Source organism: Pollicipes pollicipes, unplaced genomic scaffold (assembly GCF_011947565.3).
Source record: "Pollicipes pollicipes isolate AB1234 unplaced genomic scaffold, Ppol_2.1 Scaffold_6686;HRSCAF=7923_pilon_pilon_pilon, whole genome shotgun sequence".
Lineage (NCBI taxonomy): Eukaryota > Metazoa > Arthropoda > Thecostraca > Pollicipedomorpha > Pollicipedidae > Pollicipes > Pollicipes pollicipes.
In genome coordinates this window covers 12648533-12670116 of record NW_023596921.1, presented here as the reverse complement: position 1 = coordinate 12670116, position 21584 = coordinate 12648533, and the positions used below count along the sequence as shown (strand labels likewise).

The following is a 21584-nucleotide window of genomic DNA, read 5'->3' as shown; positions in this document are numbered from 1 at the left end:
TAACAAATCAGATTGATGCATCACAAACTAATGGCTGGCATTAGGGTGCATGCATATTTTTGACCATTTGTCACTCATTTTGATGATTATGATGATCTTAAAAACATCAATTGATGAACAACTTAATAATGAAGTGTCAAGTACTACTGAAGATCACGACCAAATATACGGACAAACATGCACGTTTTGCAGCCTGGAGGCAGGTACCCAAATGGAAATCAGACCAAAAATAATACATGTTACCCTGAACATGTCTGGCATAGCAGCAGCACCACAATAGCCCCTCAGCACAAACTGGCTTAGCCCGAGTCAGGCTCACAACACCGAGGCGGGGTCAGGCGCACCAGTCTCATATAAGAATCCTGCACAGCAGGTGGATCTTTTTGCAGACTGGGATGGAAACATGCATCAAGAATATAAGCGGAAACTTATATACATTTCAACATCTGGGGCTTGATGTTAGAGCACCCAATCAAATATTTCAGGTCAATGGACCACAATGACCATTTACTACACTCGGACAGACTTAAACGAAGCTGATTGGAGTCTGGATTTCGGTCAGGAAACGGATTTTTACAACTTCCGAAAAGGAAAAAGGCAAGCATTATATCAGTCCCAATTTTCAGTTCTGTGAATCAGCTCCTTTCTGAAATGATAGACCCCTATACCCCTCTTACGTACGCGGAAGCCGCTTGACACCACAACGCAATCCACGTGCTGCCCGCGTATTTATACCGGCAGATAAAATTTCCCTGCAGGGAAAATGTGCTGCCAAAATGGAGAAGTTTTTTACTCGCCCTCGGAAAACCACTGCCGCAATCCCAGGCTAGGCACACAAAATAAATACATATGCCAAGCACGGATGTGACATGGGTTGTACAGCTGGGTCTTGTAGATACACAAGAAAAACTGGAACAAGACTCGAACGAGCTCGGACTTCATGAAATAAACAACGCGAGTTGATTTTGAACAACACCCTCGGCTCCCGGGGCAAACGCCAATGCCAGGGGGAAGAGATGACACTTCAACAAGGACAAGGTAACTGGGGAGGGGAAGTTGCAGTAAGGGCAGCTCACCCCCCACCCCCTTCCCAATTTGAGACCTGGGGGGGACGTGCATGCGAAAGTTTATTATGGCCTGCCGAGGGCTCAGTCCGGGCTATTTAGAGTCCCTTCTGACCGAAAAAAATTCTGGATCTGAAGAGGGTCCATTCTGACCTGCAGAAGGGCCTTAACCTGCAGAGGCCCGTTTTAATATGTAGACGGTCCATTATTGACCGCGGTTGATCTAGGTAATGCCGTTTACAAAAAAAGACTGTGCTGCCATCTAGTGTGGAATTTGAGAGTAGCTTTACCTTTCTTGGCGTACTACGGTACAGACGTGTTTCTAGCTTAGAAGCACGCCGCAGTTTGGGGTATTTGTAAATTTTCAGTCAATCATTGTACCCCAAACATAAAAAATTTCAACAGGTGCCCGTCGAAGTGCTTTTATTTGTAACAATTCTCAGTTACATGGTATTTTCAAAGTCATTGTTCCATCTGTTGCAATTATCATTTTGATCAACTAGCATTTCGGAGAGAAACATCAATGCGTGGTGGACGATGGCTTGATCAGTGGGGGCTGAATGTGAGTTGTGGGGTACAGATGCGTGGCTATTGTCCATATCGTAAAAGCCAGCAGTCAGTGAAAAATTAAAGCATAACCAATTTACTCCCTGAGATTAAACTGGTCCTGACAATGTAACTTTGGAATATGTCAGAGTGACAGGTGCACAGTCATTTGCAAAAGTTGACAGTGTGACACCCTGACACATGCCTCAGAAATGCATGGCACTAGTCCAGCCTCCTTCCCTGGATGGGTTATGGCTCAGTATTCATGCCACCAGCTAAGGTGGTTAGGCCAATAATTTATCTTCCTTTCCATGGTCATTTGTGTCACCCACCATTTAATACTTTGTTATTGCAGGTTTTGCAATAATAAGTGCTGATAGGCGAATTGCGTACCAGCTGTCATATGTCACCCGTATGCAAGCAGGCTGCCCACTCTGCTTATCCCATTGGATGATTGCTATGGCTCTGAGGTAGTTGTGCTATGCCTTCAACTCTTCAGTTGGCTAGAATGTTAACAGCCCATGGATGATGGCCTTTACACTATCTGTAAGCACATGGATATTTGAGAAAATTTATGTGTCACCAAGCTGGTGAGGTCATGTAAGGAGATGCAGGATATGCATGAAGGTGACAGTTTTTCCCCAGTCTGTTGTACTGCATACAGAATGAGGGTTGCTTAAATATTTGAAGCTAGGTTCACACTGGAGTTGATGAACTCCCTGCATGGTCCTGGCAGCCTGATACTGTACCATTTCAATCATCACCTTTTTGTCCTTACCTTTAAAGATGTCCCATGTCACATTTTCATGCTCCAACAGTCCTACCATGGTCTTTTAGACCGGAGACAGCATTTAATGGTCATTGTGTTCAAAACAACATTGGATGATGACCAGTACATGCCAGCCTTGGAGATAGCTGCTGCTACCTGCTTGTAGGGCCTGGGTTCATCAGCAATCATTCCCAGGGCTTCTCTATGGGAATGGATGACATTCCTTGCAATCATCCCTTAACACTTAAAAGGCAAGGATGGCCATAGAATAGGCATTGCTGTTCACCATCACAACAGAAAAAACCCTCAATTTCCTTGTCAGAAACAGCACTGACAAACTGGACAAATTAAAAGCACCAATGTGGTGTATCAATTTGCATGTAAGTTTGAAGGCCACTAGCTTTTTGTCATACTCTAACACACAACAAATGATATGTCATTAAAATGGCATGCCTGTGCTGTGACACAGAATCTGGAAGCTGCACCCTGCCAGCCAGAGGATGGATGATGTCAGAAGCTATTCCATGCGCCCATCTAGCCGAGGTGGTCGGGATCTGGCCACCATGAAGCCGCGAGGCAGGGCCAGAACTCGGATACGTCGGTCTAAGGTAACTGCCCACTGTGACATGGTACCACTGTGTCAGATGTGAGGGCATATTGTAGCCATAAGCATGCCTTTTTGGTATACCTTTAAGCATACCTTATTGATTTCTGGGCAGACAACTTGTTTGTCTTGGTTTATCTGTTTCTTCCTAGCAAGTTGGAGTTTGGTACATAGAATGCACCTAAGGTGTATCTAAGGTGTATCGCGCCCCGTGCTGAGCGGAAGTTTGGTACATAGAGTGCACAGAAGGTGTATCTAAGGTGTATCATGCTCTGTGCTGAGCTGAAGTGGGGCACATAGAGTGCACATAAAGTGTATCCAAGGTGTATCATGCCCTGTGCTGAGCTGAAGTTTAGTACAAAGTGTACATAAGGTGTATCCAAAGTGTATTATACCCTGTGCTGAGCTCTTTTTCCTGTGCCGTCCGGCTGCGTGACAGGTGATCGACAGCGACGACGAGTCACTGTGTGAGCCGACCGCGTCCGATGGTCCGCCGTCTCCCGACCGACCGGGACCGCCCCGGCCGCACGTGTTCGACATGGAGGCGGATATCTCGCAGCTGGAGCCGGCCACCTTCACCACGATCCAGCGCGGCCAGCCAGAGCCCATGCTGCGCCTCTCGTGGCACCACAAGGTGCGGCCGGCGGCGGGTCAGCCGGCGCCGGTCTGCGGAGACCGGAGCGCCGGCAGGAGCGGGAGCGGCGCCGGGCCGGCCGGCGGCGGGTCTGCGGAGACCGGAGCGCCGGCAGGAGCGGGAGCGGGGCCGGGCCGGCCGTCGGCCGCCGCTGACCGGCTGTCCTGGCCGGTCAGATCGGACTGGAGGTCGCAGTGCGCGCTAGCACGTCCGCTAGTCAACCTATTTCACGACAGCACGACCGAGTAACGGGTGTCATACGAGCGCGAACTAGGCCGTAATGGGACGCTGTTTCTCGGGCGCAGGGGTCCGTAATGTCCAACATGGGCGTAAGTGCTCTGGAATGGTGATCGGCGCGTATGCCTTTTTGTCGACAGGTCGATAACTCCGCATAAGACCTCTTGAACTCGAAACACCAGTCAGTCATAATACAGTCGATACAGTCACTTGCTTATTATCTACAAACTGTTTGTTGTGCTTTGCCTGGTCACGCTTGTAGTCTGGTCAGCTAGATATAGCCAGTGTAATGTCAATGGAAGCCCAATCCTGGAAGTGACCAGGGTGATGCCCATCACCAAATGGAATGGCATGATCGCCGTGCCGTGCCTTCGCAAAATGTGGACGATATTCATGCTTGTAATTTCTTTTTGCAGGTGAACTTGATCGCAGCAAAGGTGCTCAATCCTTTGATATATCTCTGTGAGAAATGTGACTGCCCAATACTGGCGTACGGCAGAATGGTGAGATGTCCGCAAACGTGGCCTTTTCCACTTCTCTGGGTGAATCATATCTCAGCGAGCGTGGTTACTGCTCCTGCTTGAGGAAGTGTTCGTGTCTCCCTCGCAATACAGGCGATTAAACCCGCCTCCTGCAATTACGGGTCACCCTCTGGTGATCATGTCTGTATCCTGTATGCCGTCTCTGGCTAGAGTGCTCAGGCGTGTGCGCGCTCGGTTTGTGCCGACAGATTCCGTGCAAGCACGTGCTATGCTACGACTGCGCCAAGGTGCAGGACAAGTGCTGGCGGTGCGGCGACCGGGCGGTGCGCGTGGAGCGCGCCGGCCTGGGCAAGCTCTACATGTGCCTGCACGACGGCAAGCGCTACGACAACAACGGCTGCCGGCGCACCTACCTCAGCCAGCGCGACCTGCAGGTCAGGGCCCAGCCGCAGGTGGCGCGCGTGGACCAGCACTTCAGCGGCCGGCAGCCGTTGGGATTTATTTTGGGATCAACTCGCTCAGTGCATGGTGTAAGTAAGGAAATGAGAAGGTAAACTTGGTTGCTCTTGTCTGCTGTGAACGCGAAGTATTGAAGTCAGCTTGAACTGATTTGTGAAGCTCCTTCCAAGGTACATATCATTGATTGGTTAGAGCTGACATAACCTACGATTTCTGTGTGAGATCAGTTGTCAAGGACTTGATCAAAATTCAAAGGGTTAGGAGTTTTTACACATGCGGGTTTTCTCGCTTTAATGAGTAGTCGCTAGACCACGTACATCAGGGCGGCGGAATCACAGTGACCGTGATTATTTTGCTGAAAACTGCGGCCGAAAATAGAATGGCCCAAAAAGGAATGCTATGTCAACATCTACAGTGAGCTGAACCAGCTGTCCCAGCCAACCCTCCTTTCTCTGATCCGCAATAGTCGCGCCACCGCATCGTCCAAGCGTGGCTGAGCTGACCCAACAGGCATCAGATTCTCAGCGCTAGTGGCCCGGCACCGGCGGTGCGCGAGCTGGCAGCCAACGTCTGGGCAGCCACAGGTGGCAGGCTCACGTAGTTTTGAAATTATTTTAGAGATGGACTGATGTAGGTTAAGTCAATGAGCGCACAGGCTGTTGCCGCCAATATGAAATACTTCGAAATTTCCCAATTTCATTTTCCTATTTGTGATGGGAAGGCGGCTGATTGCAATGCAATTTTCATGTCACCAACGACCTAGATATGGGCGTTGTGTTATCACGTTGATCGATTCCGGTATGCAGGATTTCCCTAGCTTCAGCAAATTCGGTCACGCGGTTCCCGTCCCCACGCATCACGTGTTGACGCACTGAGTCGGGAGAGGCACCATAACCAGCTTCCCTTCTTGCGTGTGCTGGACTTGATAATATAACATAACCTGCATGATAACGTGGGGTTCGGTGGCTGGATATGCATAGCGTTGGCCGCAGCTGGCGCCGTGCTGGTGGGACGTGCTGACGCCCGTCACCGCTGCAGGCGCACATCAACCACCGGCACCGTCGGCCGGCCGTGCCGCCGCCGCCGGCCGCCGCCGAGCCGGCGCGGCGCCCCCAGGAGGAGCGGCCGCCGCCGGACCCGCGCGACCCGCGACGCCACGAGTCACGCGCGCCGGCGGCGTACGTGGCGCAGGGACAGTCGCATCCCCCACACCCGGGTCACGACAGCCCTCATCCGTCAAACCCGGGCCACAGCAGCCCTCATCCCTCACACGCGGGTCACATCAGCCCTCACCCCTCACACCCGGGTCACAGCAGCCCTCATCCCTCACACGCGGGTCACAGCAGCCCTCACCCCTCACACCCGGGTCACAGCAGCCCTCACCCCTCACACCCGGGTCACAGCAGCCCTCACCCCTCACACCCAGGCCACAGCAGCCCCCACCCGTCACATCTAAGTCAAAGCAGCCCGCACCCGTCAAATCTAAGTCAAAGCAGCCCCCACCCGTCAAATCTAAGTCAAAGCAGCCCACACCCGTCACATATAGGTCACAGCAGCCCGCACCCCTCACACCCTGGCCATAGAAGCTCGCATCCCACACATCCAGGCCACACTAGCTCACACCCTGCACACTCCAACCATGGAAGTGCGCACCCCTCCCACCCGGGCCACAGAAGCCCTCACCCCACGCACGCGGCTCGTGGGGGCGCTCATACCGCACACCCGGGTCACGGTGTCGCGCACCCGGGACCGGGCAGCACCCACCCCACACACCCCGGCCACGGCAGTCCGCACCCCGTCCGTGGAGGCTCGCACCCGCTGGAATATGGATCGGCCAAGACGACGCTGCCGTCCATGAAGCAGCAGCAGATTCCCGTGATGACTACGCAGCGCAGCAGCAACCTGATCACCATCCCGATCCAGGGCCAGGAGGCGATGCAGGAGACGCCGCCGCCGCTCCAGCAGCAGCAGCAGCACCCGGCGTACGTCGGCTACCAGGCGGGGTACTCGCCGGCCAGCTACGGCCAGCCACCGTCCTCTGCCACCGCGCCGTTCTACCAGACGCCGCCGCCGGCGTCGCCAGCCGGCTACGGGCGCGCCTTCCCGCCACCGGGCGTGCGGCCGGCACAGTACCCGTCGCCGCAGCAGTGGGTCACGCCGCCGCCGCTCGGCCGGCCGCCGCCCGCCGCCCATTACTACCGCTAGGCGCCGCCGCCGGCGCAGCTCGTGCGGCGGTTCTCTGGTTATCACGAGGCTTCCCTTTCCATCTTCTTCCTCAACTTTCCCACGTAGGCACATTTTTCCATTCTTATTTTTCGGAACAGCGCTTTCCGGGTACCATCCGACGCATCCTGAAATCGTTAGTTCAATTGTATTGTATTTGCCATGCCGAGAAATTTAACTTCCGTCGAAAGCCCTCGCATCGTTGTAGACAAGTACAATGCATGTTCCCTCCGTGCAATTAAAGACCCCTTGGTTCGTCTGTCAACGAGATTTCTTCAGTTTTCTAGGTATATTTTCATGTCGCCGTCGTCATAAGGGCTTTACGACGCACTAAGCTGCTCAGGCTATATGGCGCCGCCTGCCTGCCACCCTGGCAGAAGGGCGAGATGCTTCAACCACTGCGCCATCGGCACCCTATATATATATATGTGTGATAGTGAATATATATATATATATATATATATATATATATATATATATATATATATATATATATATGTGTGTGTGTGTGTGTGTGTGTGTGTGTGTGTGTGTGTGTGTGTGTGTGTGTGTGTGTGTGTGTGTGTGTGTGTGTGTGTGTGTGTGTGTGTGTGTGTGTGTGTGTGATAGTGATATAAAAGTGATAACGTTGTACATCCATTAGGGAACTGTTTGCGTTTGGCATGTGTTATACTGTTGCTAGTTCGTATCATAGCAACGGTGTCAGAGTGATATCTTGAGGTGATCTAGGGCGGACAGTCGTATTTTAGTTAGTTTAGTTTATTGTGCGACCAGAAATATTTGCTATGCCATTGATAGATTAAGCCACGGCCATAGATAAGACATGATTAAGCCATGGGCACATGAAATATCATAGACATGAAGAGTCAAAGCTTGACCATGACTGTGAAACTGTGCAGTTAGACAACACAGCAGGAGGGGGGCAGTAAACCTGGCGATAACGGTGGAAGCTGAATAAGATCACAGAAAAACTGCCGTACTAACGATCGCTCTGTTCAGCTCATTTGTTGGCATGCGCGATGACGTACCTTTTGGATTGTTGATCTGTGAGAGCCCATGTATGTGTGCTCACACCCAGGAAGCCGGGTTTTCGGCGGCTCTTGGGTAGCATTCAACTGAAAATTGGTGTTTTTGAACATTCTGAAACGAGGCAATGATCCTGTGAGTGCGATGACTCGCGACAGGTTGTGGGATGACAGGCCTGCTGGTTGTCGGGCAATGGAGTGCGACCACGTGAGAACGGCTAGTTCGGATATTGTTTGCTTACTATCAAGATGGATGCGGATTAAGTAGTCCGTGTTCATGCTACGCAAGTGTTCGTTGTGTTAGAAATTTTGTGCGACGGACGGCTGTAACGGCCGGCGAATTTGTTTGTAACAACGACGGGGCTTCTGAAGTTAGGAATGTTGGCGGGAGGCATCAAGTTTCTGCTTTCTGATACCATAGATCTAGTTATTGTCTAAAATTAAAAAGCCCTTTTTACCATAAGTTCAAAAGTTCACTACACGGACCATTTATCCAATCAGCCGCGGCGGAAACTGTAGGGCTTGGTTAGGAGAGATTTGGTTGGCCAGTCGTGATCTCTGAAGAAGTGGGATGAGGGTGAGAGGTGAAGCTTAGGTGGCAAAAAATAGCCGAAATTGACTATGATTGTCACCTTCGCTAAATGGGTTTTGGCGATGAGTCATAGATAGTTGGTCTGTCATTGGCCAGTATTGACTCATCCGGAGTGTTTCAGTGTTGTGTTTATAGTAATATCTGCGTGGACAGTAAATAGTGTATGATTTCAGAAAATCACGCGTGATGTTCATCAGTCCGGTCTTAATCATTTACAGATGTCATTACGATGACGGTACATCCACGAATTATTAGTAGAGCTGCCAAACGCAAACTGACGATCAAGACATGACCCATTAAGGTTGCTGCTAATGAGATCGGAGTAATGAGTTCGCTAGTTTTAGGGACACGAATGGTGCTTAAGAACACAACGCTGGGGAAAATGGTCACGCCACCGTGTTAGGAAATTAGGCAGTGGTCACAAAAATCATCGTCATGACCCTCGTGTGTCTTACGCGGTGAAAACCGCTTGCATATATCACTGATGCTGGCGCCTTTTTATGCGATCAGGGTTAGCAGCTGACGGGCGGGCACAAGTTCTGCTAAACGTAAAAGGGTCATCTAGGGGGCGCCATATTTTGTTTTCGCATTAATAGAGCATCAGCGAACATGATTAAGTTGTTTCAATAATGACTTGGCAGCGTTTTAGTTGTAGTAATGCAAATAAATTAAGCATGCAAATAAAGCAATGGCCAAGGCTCAAAGCCTTTTAGTGGTCTCGAAATGATCTAGTTTGGGCAACGGAAATGTGTCATATGAAAGCAGCATGCTAGGACGCGTCAAAATATGGTGCCCGGAAATCGACGTTAAGAAAGGAAGGAAAATGCCCCCCCCCCCCCCCCCGTCCGTCCCCCGACTGCGCTCCATCACCCTTCGCCTAGTGCCGGAGCCTCTGCTGTCGGAGGTTCAGATAGGTCAATACGGTCGATGCTCGCTTCGACGGCAGGCGTGGGCGTGGAGGATCTCTCCGTGCCGACCGCCGCGTCCTGGTCCAACGTACGCGCTCTGAGCGGCTCAGCGAGGGCAAGCGGACCGACGTGCCGGCCGTACGATGGAACGTGAGCATTTGTCATGTTTGCTGCCGTGGCGATCTGCGCTTAGCTGTTGAGTGGTCGTGTGTCAATCCCGGTTGTAAGCGCCATGGTGGTGCTAATAATTGTTCCATCCCCTTATTCATCTAGGTCAGCCAAGCATCTCTGTAATTGCGGCAGCGTGGTACGGCCGGCCCCTTGGTAGCGCGCACGCCCCGCGGAAGAGGAACTCAACGCTTCACAGTCGCACCGGAGTCGGCGGTGCTGGCAGTCGTAGCTTGGATGTCCGGGTGATTAGTAAGCCACCCCGATCTCGGCTTTGCCGTCCCATGGGCGTCGTACGTGCAACCTCGAAGAGCGTTGTGTAGAAAATACCTTAGTTGTGTGTAGCACAGCGAGTAGTCTTGTGGCGTAAGTCATTGTCGTCGTTAGCCCATTCGAGCCACTTGTAACACACACGCACACGGCTGTTTTAATGGTGCTAGGTTGCGTACCAAGGTACGTACCCAAGGCATCACGGAGTGATGTGGCTTTAGTTGATTTGTGTCAATCCGTATGTTGTGTTTATCGTTTATTATCACACGCCTCCTGATCTCACCCAAACGGAAAACAATCAAAATACAATGGTTGTAACGTTGATCGCACTCTCAAACGTCTTCACTAAGACGGCCAGCTGACATGTCAAGAGGCCGACATCGACGGGGGGGGGGGCGGGCGCCAGCCACGGTGCCCGGCGTGCCACCAGCACGGGCCGCTGCCAGTGGAATCGGGGCTCTCGCAGTGCGGGATACCGGCCTGGGCGTCGCCAGCTCCTGGCGCGGACTGGCATCGAGCTGCGCAAGCTTAGTCATCGCGGCTATCAAAGCGCAGCAGCCGAGCCACGGTACATCCTCCGGCCGCATACATCGCTCACATTCGCACAGTGTTAGACGTGAGGCCGGCGGGCCCGCCGGGTCTGCCCGGACCCTGGGACGCGGGTCCTCTCCGCTCTACGCGGCGCTCACTCGGCGGGTTTAATGCCGGTGCCGGTGCCGGTGCCGGGGTCGGCCGCGTGTCGGCTAGCGGGCGCGATCAGAGCACCAGGTGCTGCTCGGAGGAGCACTCGCCGTTGGTCAGCCGATGCATGGCCATCTCGGAGACGCCGTGGTAGTGGACCATGGCACCCGCCACCACCAGAACGTGGAATATCTGGTGACTCTGAAACTGCACGGGCGCCGGCCATCAGCGTCCGCGTACGCACGCCGCACAGAGCGCCGAGCAGAGCCAGCGGCGGCTCAGGACTGCATAACACCAGTCACCGTCCATTGCTCAAAGGGACGGTATGACACCAGCCACCGTACACTGCTCAGTGACTTCACAACCAGTTACCGTGCACTGCTCAGAACGGCTTCACAATACGTCACCGTACACTGCTCAGAGGGACTCCACAACACCTATCACTTTATACTGCTCAGGAGTTCATAACATCATTCACCGTACACTGCTCAGAGGGATTTAAGCTGGGACTTAAGCCGACAGCGTTTACTAACACTTCAGTTGCGGTGAATCGGTATTTCTGTTCATTCTAGGGCAAATAAAATTGCCTAGTTTTTCTTTTTTTTTTGGTAGCCCCATCCACTTAAAGGGTGTTCCATATTTCTATGGAGTTTTGAACTGAAATGGCCACTTTGAAGTGGTCATTCGGCGCAATTCACAGCCCCGCCCTGCAGCCTTCTGAGCTATACGTCCGCGAAGATCGGCAGACTATTTCGGGGAGAGTATTGTAAGGTCATCATGGCATTCATGATGTCAAAGTAACATGATTAAAATCTTCCCATTCCATAAGCTATGCGGTGATCACGGCCAATAAAAAGTAATGGTCAGTCGTTTATCTTTGGCTTTCGCGAGCGCGATTTTCAAATATAACGGCCGTGAATTGGCTCTCAATGTTGCGCAAGATGCGATGCCGTAATCAAACGATGACGTCTCGAGGAACATATTTACTGAACAGACAAATTGCGTAGTCTATAGCAGTCTTTTCTAGTTTAAAGTATGCCGATGGTTATAAGTGAGCTTGTTTAATCGTGTCTGATACTTGCTTCGATATATTCAACGGTGAAACGTTCCTCTTTAAACGTTCCTAACACATAGGAAGTTGACGCAACGCATTTTCAATGTGCCCATGTCTACAACGCAATGCATAGCCCACACACAACGTGGTGATGCAACAGATCGTTGCAGTGAACTTGAAGAGGCTGATGTCGCGAACATCCACTCGGAACGGCACTGAGCTATACTGGGAAACATATCTTTAAAACCTTTTGAATGCGCAAGTTTAAAACTTTTCAAATGCGCAAGGGAAGTATTACCCCTTTTATTTCGACTCATTGTGCCACCACGGTAAAGTTCAAAGTACCTACAACAGCAGGGTGAAACGCTGCGGTCGGCAGTAGTACCATCCTTCCATACGGTACATGTCAGAATCAGAACAATGCAGAAATACTGTTATGTGAAGAACTTATAGAACACTACACCACCATCAGGTACATCAACTTCCAAAGTGTGTTCTGAGACATTGCGCCGGACAACCCTGGTGGCCTTCGAGCAAGCTCAACGAAGTCAAGACGAATTTAACAGGCAGCCCAGCACACCCCTGCTGTACGGTACCCCTCGGCCTGCTCTCTACCCTGACACAAGTTATCAAGCAAGGTATCCTACGTTTTAGGGTGCGTCAAGTACATTGGTTATTTATGCATCTTAATATTCATATCGCCTTTACTTTTCCAGTATGGTAACGGGAGTGCAGCGGTTGGCCTGCGCGTCTGGGCAACCAAACATACGGAATTGATTCCTCGCGATGCCCGCCCTCCCGCTCAGGGTGAGAGGCAGCAGCCGAAGTCAAGCCTCAGCAGCTGCGCCTCGTAAATGCTTCAATGACAACAACTGGTCGGCCAGTTTCAAAAAGCTTTGCTCGGAAGCAAACACAGTTGTGCCGATAAGCCGGTGTGTCGACGCATTTGGCGGCCGTTCACCAGCCCATCCCATCGAAGTGGATGTGTAGGCACAAAAAAACGATGGCGGGTTAAATATGTCGGAAGATATGCTAGGAATGGGGGAGGCGTGAGACAGGGTTAAAGGGAGAGCGCGTAACCGGACAGCAAGAGGACGGGGCTGTCGAAAAAGGAAATTGGTACGTCGCAAAACACAGTTACTAAATCTTCCTATTCGTTGAGTGGTTCTAATGCACGGGCGTCACACAGCGGACTGAGCACGCTGAGTCCACTGCGGCATCCCTCCGCGTGGTGGGCGGCCGCGCCACTTACGTAGATGTCGCACTTCCCGGGGAACCAGCGTTCGGGCACGCGGAAGGCGTACAGGAGGGCGCCGGCCACGTACAGGGCGCCCATCAGCGCCAGCCAGCCGACGGCCGTCAGCGGCACAGAGTTGAACCAGCCCTCCGAGTACAGGTAGTGGACGGCAGGCACCACTCCGCTCAGGCCGAAGCCCAGGAACAGGCCTGGCGGCGTGCCAAAGACCAACGGCTCAATGTGGGGGACGCAGGCTGGCCGGGCGGCCAGGCAGCGTACGGTCACGGCGGCGGAGGGGTCACCGCTCGCAGCCCCACCAGTCACCGCTGCCAGCGCCATCCCACCCCCGGGGCGCCACAGCAGACACCATCGCGACAGCTGACCAGCGGTGCACGACACCACGGCCGACTTCACCCCGTGAGGCACGGCATACACATCGCTTCAAAGCGCAAGTGTCTCATAACACAGAATGCCGAAACCATGCCGTTATGAACAGCGTCGTGACACCGGAGTAGCATTGAACGTCCACGTCAGAGCGGTTGCGACATACGACACGCGCCGCCGGACTGCCAGCGAACAGCGACAGCAGACAGCCGAGAGGGAGAGGGAGGCAGCCGACTCACCCGCGCGCAGCGAGCGGTACTCAGGCTCGCCGAACTTGTCCACCAGCGAGACGACCATGCACGCCGAGCCCAGGCAGATGACGCACGTCAGGTAGATGACCTTGGGCACGAAGCTGCAGTAGAAGCCGTAGTAGAGCCAGGGGATGAAGGAGCCGACGATCAGCAGTGAGATGCCGCAGTAATCGAACCTGGCAACATATGTCACATCACGGCCGGAGCCCGCGGCGCACGCTGTCATACGAGCGACGGACAATCTCATACGGGGTGAGTTTTGGCGGACGCGGTATGCGTATTCCATACGACCCGACGGCATGATCTCCGTGACAGCAGCGGTACACATTTTTCGTGTCGTTTGATCAATGTATGTCCAGCGGCTACACAGCACTGGCAAAACAACAGGAACTTGCTTCAGTCATTATAAACTGGAAATGTCACAACTGATTTGTACGAGTTTTTCCACATCACATATCGCGCATTCCATTCCTTGGTCTATAGGTATTTGAAATTTCCGTTTCACTTATCCCAAACCAACCGAGCATTCCCAAACCATTTCAAGCGTTCCGCAAAGGTTGTAGGTGACGTCACAGTGTATCGTTTCCGCCCAGCTAAATCGAACGACGAATCCCAGCCGTTCTAGCGTGACCGGCCCAATCACACGCAAGGACCAATAGCGCGTTCCGGGTCCGACTAATAGTTATTTTATTAGCGCCAATACATAAGACGCTCCAATATCCGCACGAGCCATGACACGCCCAATGGCGCGTGGGTCATCACGTTTCATCACTGTCCAAGAATTCGAGTGATCAACTGCTGGTAGACATGTGTCCATGGAATAGCCGTCAGGCGCCGTGCCCAAGACGTGGCCGCAACGTGGCCACGGTGTCGCTAGCCTCTTCATCGCGGCACGCTCGCCTGCCCGGCGCCACGGCCGTTGCCACTGGTAGCAGTCAAACAAATAGCGTGTCTAGGACCACATCCGGGCAAGGTCACGCAAACGCTGATCCACAGCAGGCGTCGCCACCAGCGATTCCCACAACCTTGAACGGCGGCACACCTCCCGGCATGCTCCGTACGCTTTAGATCCCCGTGGCGCTTGAGTCTAGGAATATCTTTTGTAAAAAATACGCGAATACGCCGTGTGCGATGTTCCCAAAGGAATGCGAACAAAGACATCTATATCTTGTTTGCGTAGAACATGGATCACAGATTTTCGGTGTGTGATACAAAGCATCGCTGGCCGTAATGTTTTGCTAAGGATGTTGTTTAGCCGCATACATACATCCGCATTCATCAAACAACATGGACAATCTATGCCGCCCCGCTGGTGTCGCGTAGAATCTTCGCCACCGGCCGTAAATGATCGCGCCCACAACGTTCGCCAGCACACCATCGTGCTGTGGCACGCAGGCGACTGAGTGCCGCAGGTCCGCACTGCACGGCGGTCTCCGGGGTGGCCCACACACTGCCGGTGGAGCAGACATACACCAGAGAGCGCTTTCGCTGCAAACGCGGCGGACGAGACCAATGGCGGCGTCACCCCGCCCCCCCCCCCCCCCCCCCCCCCCCAAGCACTAAAGACCGGCGACGACGCCACATTGGACCTTACTTGGAGAAGAGCCGCAGCACCCGCTTGGAGTGGCAACCGACGGTGTGGAAGATAAAGGACGCGCCCATGCAAACGATGGCGCCGGCGAAGAAGCATGAGAACACCACCTTCTCCTGGTAGTCGATCTCGATCGACGGCCGCGTCAGGAAGTAGGTGGCGATTATCACGAATCCTATGCAGCCTGGAACGGAGGCGCACGGGTGCGGTTAGGTCAGGTCATGGGCTGGTGGCGCCGCCCCAACCGGAAGCAGTCTGTCGCCGCGGGGCGTCAGCAGCACTGCGCTCCGAAACGTCGACCAATACGACAGCACTAACAGAACTGAGACAAGGGGGCGGAGCCTGGGCCCCGGCGGACGCCGCGGCCATGGATCCGTGAACCCGTTCAAAGTGGCCAGGCTCACTGGGCCCCGGGCCATGCGGGTGGCGAGGCGGCCATGTATTCTGCAACAAAAGCTGAGGAACTGCGGGCAAGGATGGCCGCATAAATGCTCCTTGCACCTTAAGATTTCTTCCCAATGGATATCGGTGGAGTCCCACCCAGCAGACGTGTGCTCGGCTCCAGTGGAATCGGATCTAATTCCGGAATATATTCCGTTTTGGTCAGCATGAGATTTTGACTTGGCACCATTGGCTGTGAGGCGGACATCTGGCTCCACTGGTTATGAAGTGAAATCGTAATGGGAACTGACTCGTATACTCTGTACCAGAATCCAGTTATTGTCAGCTACCCGCGCGCCAGGTCCGCAAGGGCTGCGGCGCCGGCGCCCTCCACACCTCCCTCCTCTCACCCTCGTCCCCAGCCGCGTCTTCTCCTGCGTGAATGGAGACTGGCCTGACTGATTCGAGTGAACGGGGACTTACGAGCCCAGAGTGCAAGTGACTTGAATGACTGGAGGTTTGAGTGCTTCGGTGCGGTGTCCCTGCTTACTGGATCCACCCTGCTGTGATTCATCAGCGGCCCGTTGGACCACCTGCGCTGAACACCTACGCGACTACTGGTCTTCACTTCTGATCAGGGCCATGTGCCCCTACGAGCGCAACTGGTAGCCAGTAGCTAGCGGCACCTTGTTTTAATGCCGCGACGATAAGCTTGAAAAGCCACGAGTCCATCGTGAATGGTGCAAATACATGTCTATGAATCGCAGTTGATTCGCTTCTGTTTTGAAAACGCATGATTCACAAAGTCATTCCATCCCGTGTATGTATGTACATACGGCGGCACACGTGTGTTCGCGTGCTGCTTGGAGTACGATTAGGGACTAATTGCAAGTTTCTCCAGAACACAGGGATAAAATCCCACAGCTCGACAATGAAACGCTGAGTGTCCAGCTATCGGTACGGCCGCCAGCACCAGCAGGGCCGCCTACGGCCTCGCACCAGGCCGGTCGCCTCGCTCACCAGGTGGTTCCGCTGGCAATGCCCAGATGAAGCCCACCTTACGTCATCAAACTTATTCCTGAACCGGACTTTACGTTGGCAACGAATGCAACTACTCGCGACGAAGAATCCATTGACAGTTCCCACAAAAAACAACTTTTATTAACGCATATTAACGCTTGAGCCAAATGACGTAAACCTCTACCACATAATCGTGCCTGACAGAGAAGGTAAAGCTAAAATCAATAAATTCTAAGAATTGTACATTATAATAAATTCTACGGTACGTACGTATACCTTGTAAACAATATGTGGTCATATTTTCCCCAGCTGTTGAAGGCGCGGTGCTTTGACCCCTTACACAGCCTCACTCCTGAAATGATCCTCTAGTAAAAGATCTGACACGACGGATCTTGGGCACGCTGATTCAGTTTGAGCGCTCCTAACACATTTTACACAAAGCGTCCGAAGCGAAAAATCCACCCGGCAACAGCGGTCCCATTGAAGCGCGGCTCGGACGGCGCAGCACCGGCCGCGGTGGGCGGAGCTGGCCGCCGCGGCCCCGCCGTGCCCGGGTTCGCGTGTTCGAGCGGCGCCAGCTGGCCGTGACGTCACGCGTCGTCACGGCCGGCCGTCGGAATCGATGGTGGCGGCGCGAGCCGGCCGACCTCCGTCTGGCGAGCGGCATCCGTCCGGGCCCGGCCACACGGCGGTACGGCTGACTCCAGAACGTCAACACCGACTACCCGGGTCACGGGGTCACAGGGAGCGCACTGGCTCCAGCGCTGCCGTCTGAACCCAGGTCTCAGCGTCCTGGCCGATCCCAGAAGGCCGCTCGCACTTGGTCGTCCTAGCCGTCTGTCGTCTACTTATGAATCGCCAGACGTCCTTAAATCGCAATCATCGGGTCAGGCTATGCACTGAAATATACGCGCTCTCTCCGCCACCGGACGTTAAATGCGTAACGAGCTTCTTCCTGGTGTGCATCGCAGGCTGCCAGAAGCTCAACTTGAAAACGGGTTTTTGGCATCTGTCAGCCCTGAACCGAAGAGCAAAAACATAAATGACTTCCGTATGCGGATGACAACAGACGACCTCATGAGGTCATCAGGTCCCAACGTCCACGGCCGAGAGTGGTCCCGCCGGACCGGGCCGGACCGGGCCGGACCGGACCGGACCGCGCCGACTGGGGCCGAGTATCGACCGACTGCCGGTGGCTGGCTCTGGCCCGGCCCACGCTGCTCAATGCCGTCCCCGCTCCCGGAAAACATTGACCGGCCTCCCGCTGACCCGGCTTTGTGGCCACACGACGCGGCCAGCCACAGCCCGGTGGGCGTGAGGACAGGTGATGCGGACACACAGACGCGGTACCAATCCATCCCCCCCCCCCCCCGCCGGGGGATTTGCCTCAATCTAGAGGGATCGTCATTTTTGATATGGCTAGTGGAACGAATGAACGTGGGTCCACGAAGCTTCCAGACCCCCTTTGTATGTAACCCTGTCAAATGCTGCTTCCATCTCTGGGTCACACCTGGTCCATGATCTGTGCCGGGGACAAATGGGTCATGTTAAAAAATTGAGGGTCTTAAAGTGCCGTTCGCTGCAGCTGCAGCATCCAAAACTAAACTTATATCGTGATGTATGCTGAGGATTTGCAACAACCCTACTTCCTCCAAATTGTGATGGATGTCGAAGTAGCTGACCTAATATCAGCTAATTGGTCATGCATGCCCACCAATTTGTGGACGGGAGTAACATCCGAAAATTTGCTCAGCTTCAAAAAGACAAAACGCATCGGTGCTCCGGACGTAAAACAGAGGCCATCTTTGCCATTTATCTGAAACACTGTTTACATAAACAGAGTGCTGCTGTTTCCCTTCATTTACAAGTTTTGTTTTTATTTTGAACATATTTCTCGGGCTTGAAACGCCATATATATAACGTGCCGTTCGGCACGCTGACATGGCATCACTGGACCTGATCTCCTCTCACCCTTTCCGGAAATAAACTTGACATCTATTTTCGGATGGCATCTCCTAACCTGACCTTTATCTTTTCTGGAAATAATATTGACATCAATTTTCGGATGGCATCTTCTGATCTGACCTTTATCTTTTCTGGAAATAATCTTGACATCTATTTTCGGATGGCATCTCCTAATGTGACCTTTATCTTTTCTGGAAATAATCTTGACATCCATTTTCGGTGGAAGTGTTTGTAAAGTGCGGATGCCACCTATCTAACATGTACGCTGGACAATCCTGATCTGATGCTGAGCTGCCAAAATTAACGGTTTCTGTCGTTTTAAACGATTTTTAATTGATAATTCAAAGTGGTTATTTGAAATTATTTTAGACCCCACGTTATATTGCTGGGATGCGTCAACGAGACCCGACAAGACCTCAGACAACCTGACTTGATTTTTGACCTGATACGACCCACCAACACGTCGTAGCGGTGCTGACTGCATTTTCATGCGGACAAACAATCAGTTAAAGTTATTATTTAGAAAGATATCTAAGGAGTTAGTATCAGCAACGGCAACTTCAGAGGGCCTGAGAGGTGAAATGGTTTTACGTTCGTTAATCCGATGGTAAAACGAGCGTGTGGAAGATCCCGTAACATGGAGCATCAAGCAAACCATTGAAAGCCCTCCTGACAAGCCTTCCCGCTTTTGCGTTAATTGATCTTCTGACAATTTAAGGGTTTGGCTGACTTCGTTTGATTTAGTTTTAGTATGCAATCGTTAACAGATGCATTCATTGGCGCTGCTACTTGCCACACACCGTTAAAAAAAACGCTTACGAACCAACCATTCCAAAAAGCGGATGTTAAGTAATTACTTTGCCTCACCTTTTGTGAGCTTAGCTAACCTGAACAACGACATTAATTCCGAATTCAGGCCAGGTTTAATTTTTCAAGTGACGAACTTCACTTACTCATACATTTACTTTCCCAATTCAGGAACCATTACCCACGCACACACTAGCTATGCATATGGGCAAACTCGGCTCGTGCGTATGCGAACTTCGCATACAAGAACAGCATGCATGTTTCTGGAAATATGGTTTTCAAGAGTCCACCACCAGCAGCCATCGCGTCAAGCTATTGCGCATTTCTCGATCCGGTAAACGCGGCCATTTTCCTGAGCCAGCCGGGCCCGGGTGACCTTAACGCGCATGCTGACTTCCTGGCTCTATGACAACCACACTTAATGCATTTGGAGGAAGTTAAGCGCCATAGCCGTTCACGGTCTTGACACCGCAATCAGTGTTTGCCTGGCTGGTGTGACACCACGCCAGTTTCAATACCCTACCGGCCGCACTTCAAATCACCTACGACTTCTAATCTTGGCACGGAAGCGGCCCCACTCCTCGCTATCTCACCGCTCATCCGCCTCGGCGATTTTCGCCCTCGCTGAGTGGATGAGCTAGGCCCGGCGGGCGCACGGGGCGCGGCCGGGCCCGGCCAGGGTGGCGCAGCAGACGCCGCTCCGCCGGCTACTGACCAACTCGGCGGTCGGCGGCCGGAAGGCACGCCGGCGGCGCACTCACCAAGCAGGTGCGTCCAGATGTTGACCGTCTCCGTGTGGATGTAGAAGATGGAGCGGAAGCAGGCGTAGAAGGACGGCATCGGCGCCCGGTGCGACTTGTGGATGTAGTCGTTGTCCTGCGCCCAGGGCGGCAGCGCGTGGAACGAGACCAGCCGCGTGCCAGCCGCCCACACCTGATGGCGGGTCCACCCACGGTCACAAACACAAACCAGCGGCCCGCGGCCATGTCGGCGGGCGTGCAGCCAGACAGCTACAACGTGCCACAAACCTACGCTGGACAGGTCGTGTCCCAATCAAGAGAAGATTTCACATACACGATGATGTGGGGTGCGCATGCGTGACAGTAATATGAACATTGCCCTGGAGAAAACGAGGTACAACTGTAAACCATGACGGCTTTAAGATAAGCAGCCAACGCTAAAACCAGACATCCACGATATCAAGGGCAGCCTACGTGTCAGTTCAAAGGTTGGGACCAACAGTCAGTCGGATGACAGCAATAACTGATGGCCGTTATCCGCACGTCAATACTTCAACCGACTTCGAGGCGCCTGCTAATCGTCAAGATAACCAGCTTCATAGAGAAGGGCGTAACAATTTGGCGTGGGGAGTAACTTCAAGCTTTTACTCCGAATCCGGTTGCATAGATTACGTAATAACTTTACTCCTACGTCCGTAAAATTCTACTATTTACGGGGAAATCTCAAGTAAGGATTTGCTCCGTATTTCAGCAACCATCCATCGGGTTTCATAAACACAGCTGGTTGGGCCATGCAGCAGACATTGGCTCAAAACTGAGGTTAAATACAAAGATGTTCCGGTCCGCCGTAAAATCAGCAGTGATTGTCATAGAGGAGCCGGCGTATGGCCATGCAGGAGCGGAGGAACAGCACATGTAGACCGAGAATCAACCCACAGTGAGCGATTGTTGAGCAGTGAAGCAATGTCAACAGTATCAGGGGCGGACCTTGTACATAAGGCGGGGCGTTTACGTACATGTCAGAAAATGTATACAACTGCAGTTCGTGTTGTTACATTGTCAGCATCACAAACATATGCCAAGATGTGTGGTGGATAGAGGTGACAAGCCGACATGAAAACCTTCCTCTTTCCGACATGTCTTAGATTTCACGATATTTTTTTCTTGCTATGACAGGACAGATACGAGTTCACAAAATGCACAACCTGGGCTAAGGATAAATTCAGCTATTTCAGGGAACTTTTGTCACTGGGGCGCATTCTGCCTTCACACGAAGTACAGGGAAGCCATAAAACAGCTTTGATTACTTCTACGAGTAGCGGAACAACATCGAGAATTGGATGTCTGTATTTCAACGAATTAAAAAAGTGATCGTAATTAGTCTATAAATTAATCGTCACACAAATCACAACTTCTTTACTGAGTTAAGTCATAAATGACCACACTTTTAGCTGCCTTAGCGATATACCTGGGTTTATTATAGGCATCGAAA

At 52.5% G+C, this 21584-nt stretch overlaps 2 protein-coding genes across 3 annotated transcripts in view; one reads left to right on the top strand and one right to left on the bottom strand.

Moving 5' to 3' along the window:
• Positions 1-1392: 1392 nt before the first annotated feature.
• On the top strand, positions 1393-7000 carry LOC119107484 (E3 ubiquitin-protein ligase Hakai). Its single transcript, XM_037230935.1, has 6 exons — positions 1393-1626; positions 2849-2987; positions 3423-3617; positions 4271-4357; positions 4585-4826; positions 6553-7000. The coding sequence occupies exons 2-6, from the start codon at positions 2880-2882 to the stop codon at positions 6998-7000; spliced, it is 1080 nt and encodes a 359-aa protein (XP_037086830.1). The 5' UTR covers positions 1393-1626; positions 2849-2879.
• A 3222-nt stretch (positions 7001-10222) lies between these two features.
• LOC119107184 (adiponectin receptor protein) overlaps positions 10223-21584 on the bottom strand; it is a 31864-nt gene continuing 20502 nt past the window's right edge. For both annotated transcript variants that reach the window (XM_037230572.1, XM_037230573.1), the window contains exons 5-9: positions 20114-20285; positions 15183-15363; positions 13577-13764; positions 12969-13162; positions 10223-10869 (exon numbers count right to left, since the gene is read on the bottom strand). In XM_037230572.1, coding sequence (XP_037086467.1) covers positions 10738-10869; positions 12969-13162; positions 13577-13764; positions 15183-15363; positions 20114-20285 — 867 coding nt within the window. In that variant the 3' untranslated portion in view covers positions 10223-10737. The remainder of the gene's footprint in view (positions 10870-12968; positions 13163-13576; positions 13765-15182; positions 15364-20113; positions 20286-21584) is intronic.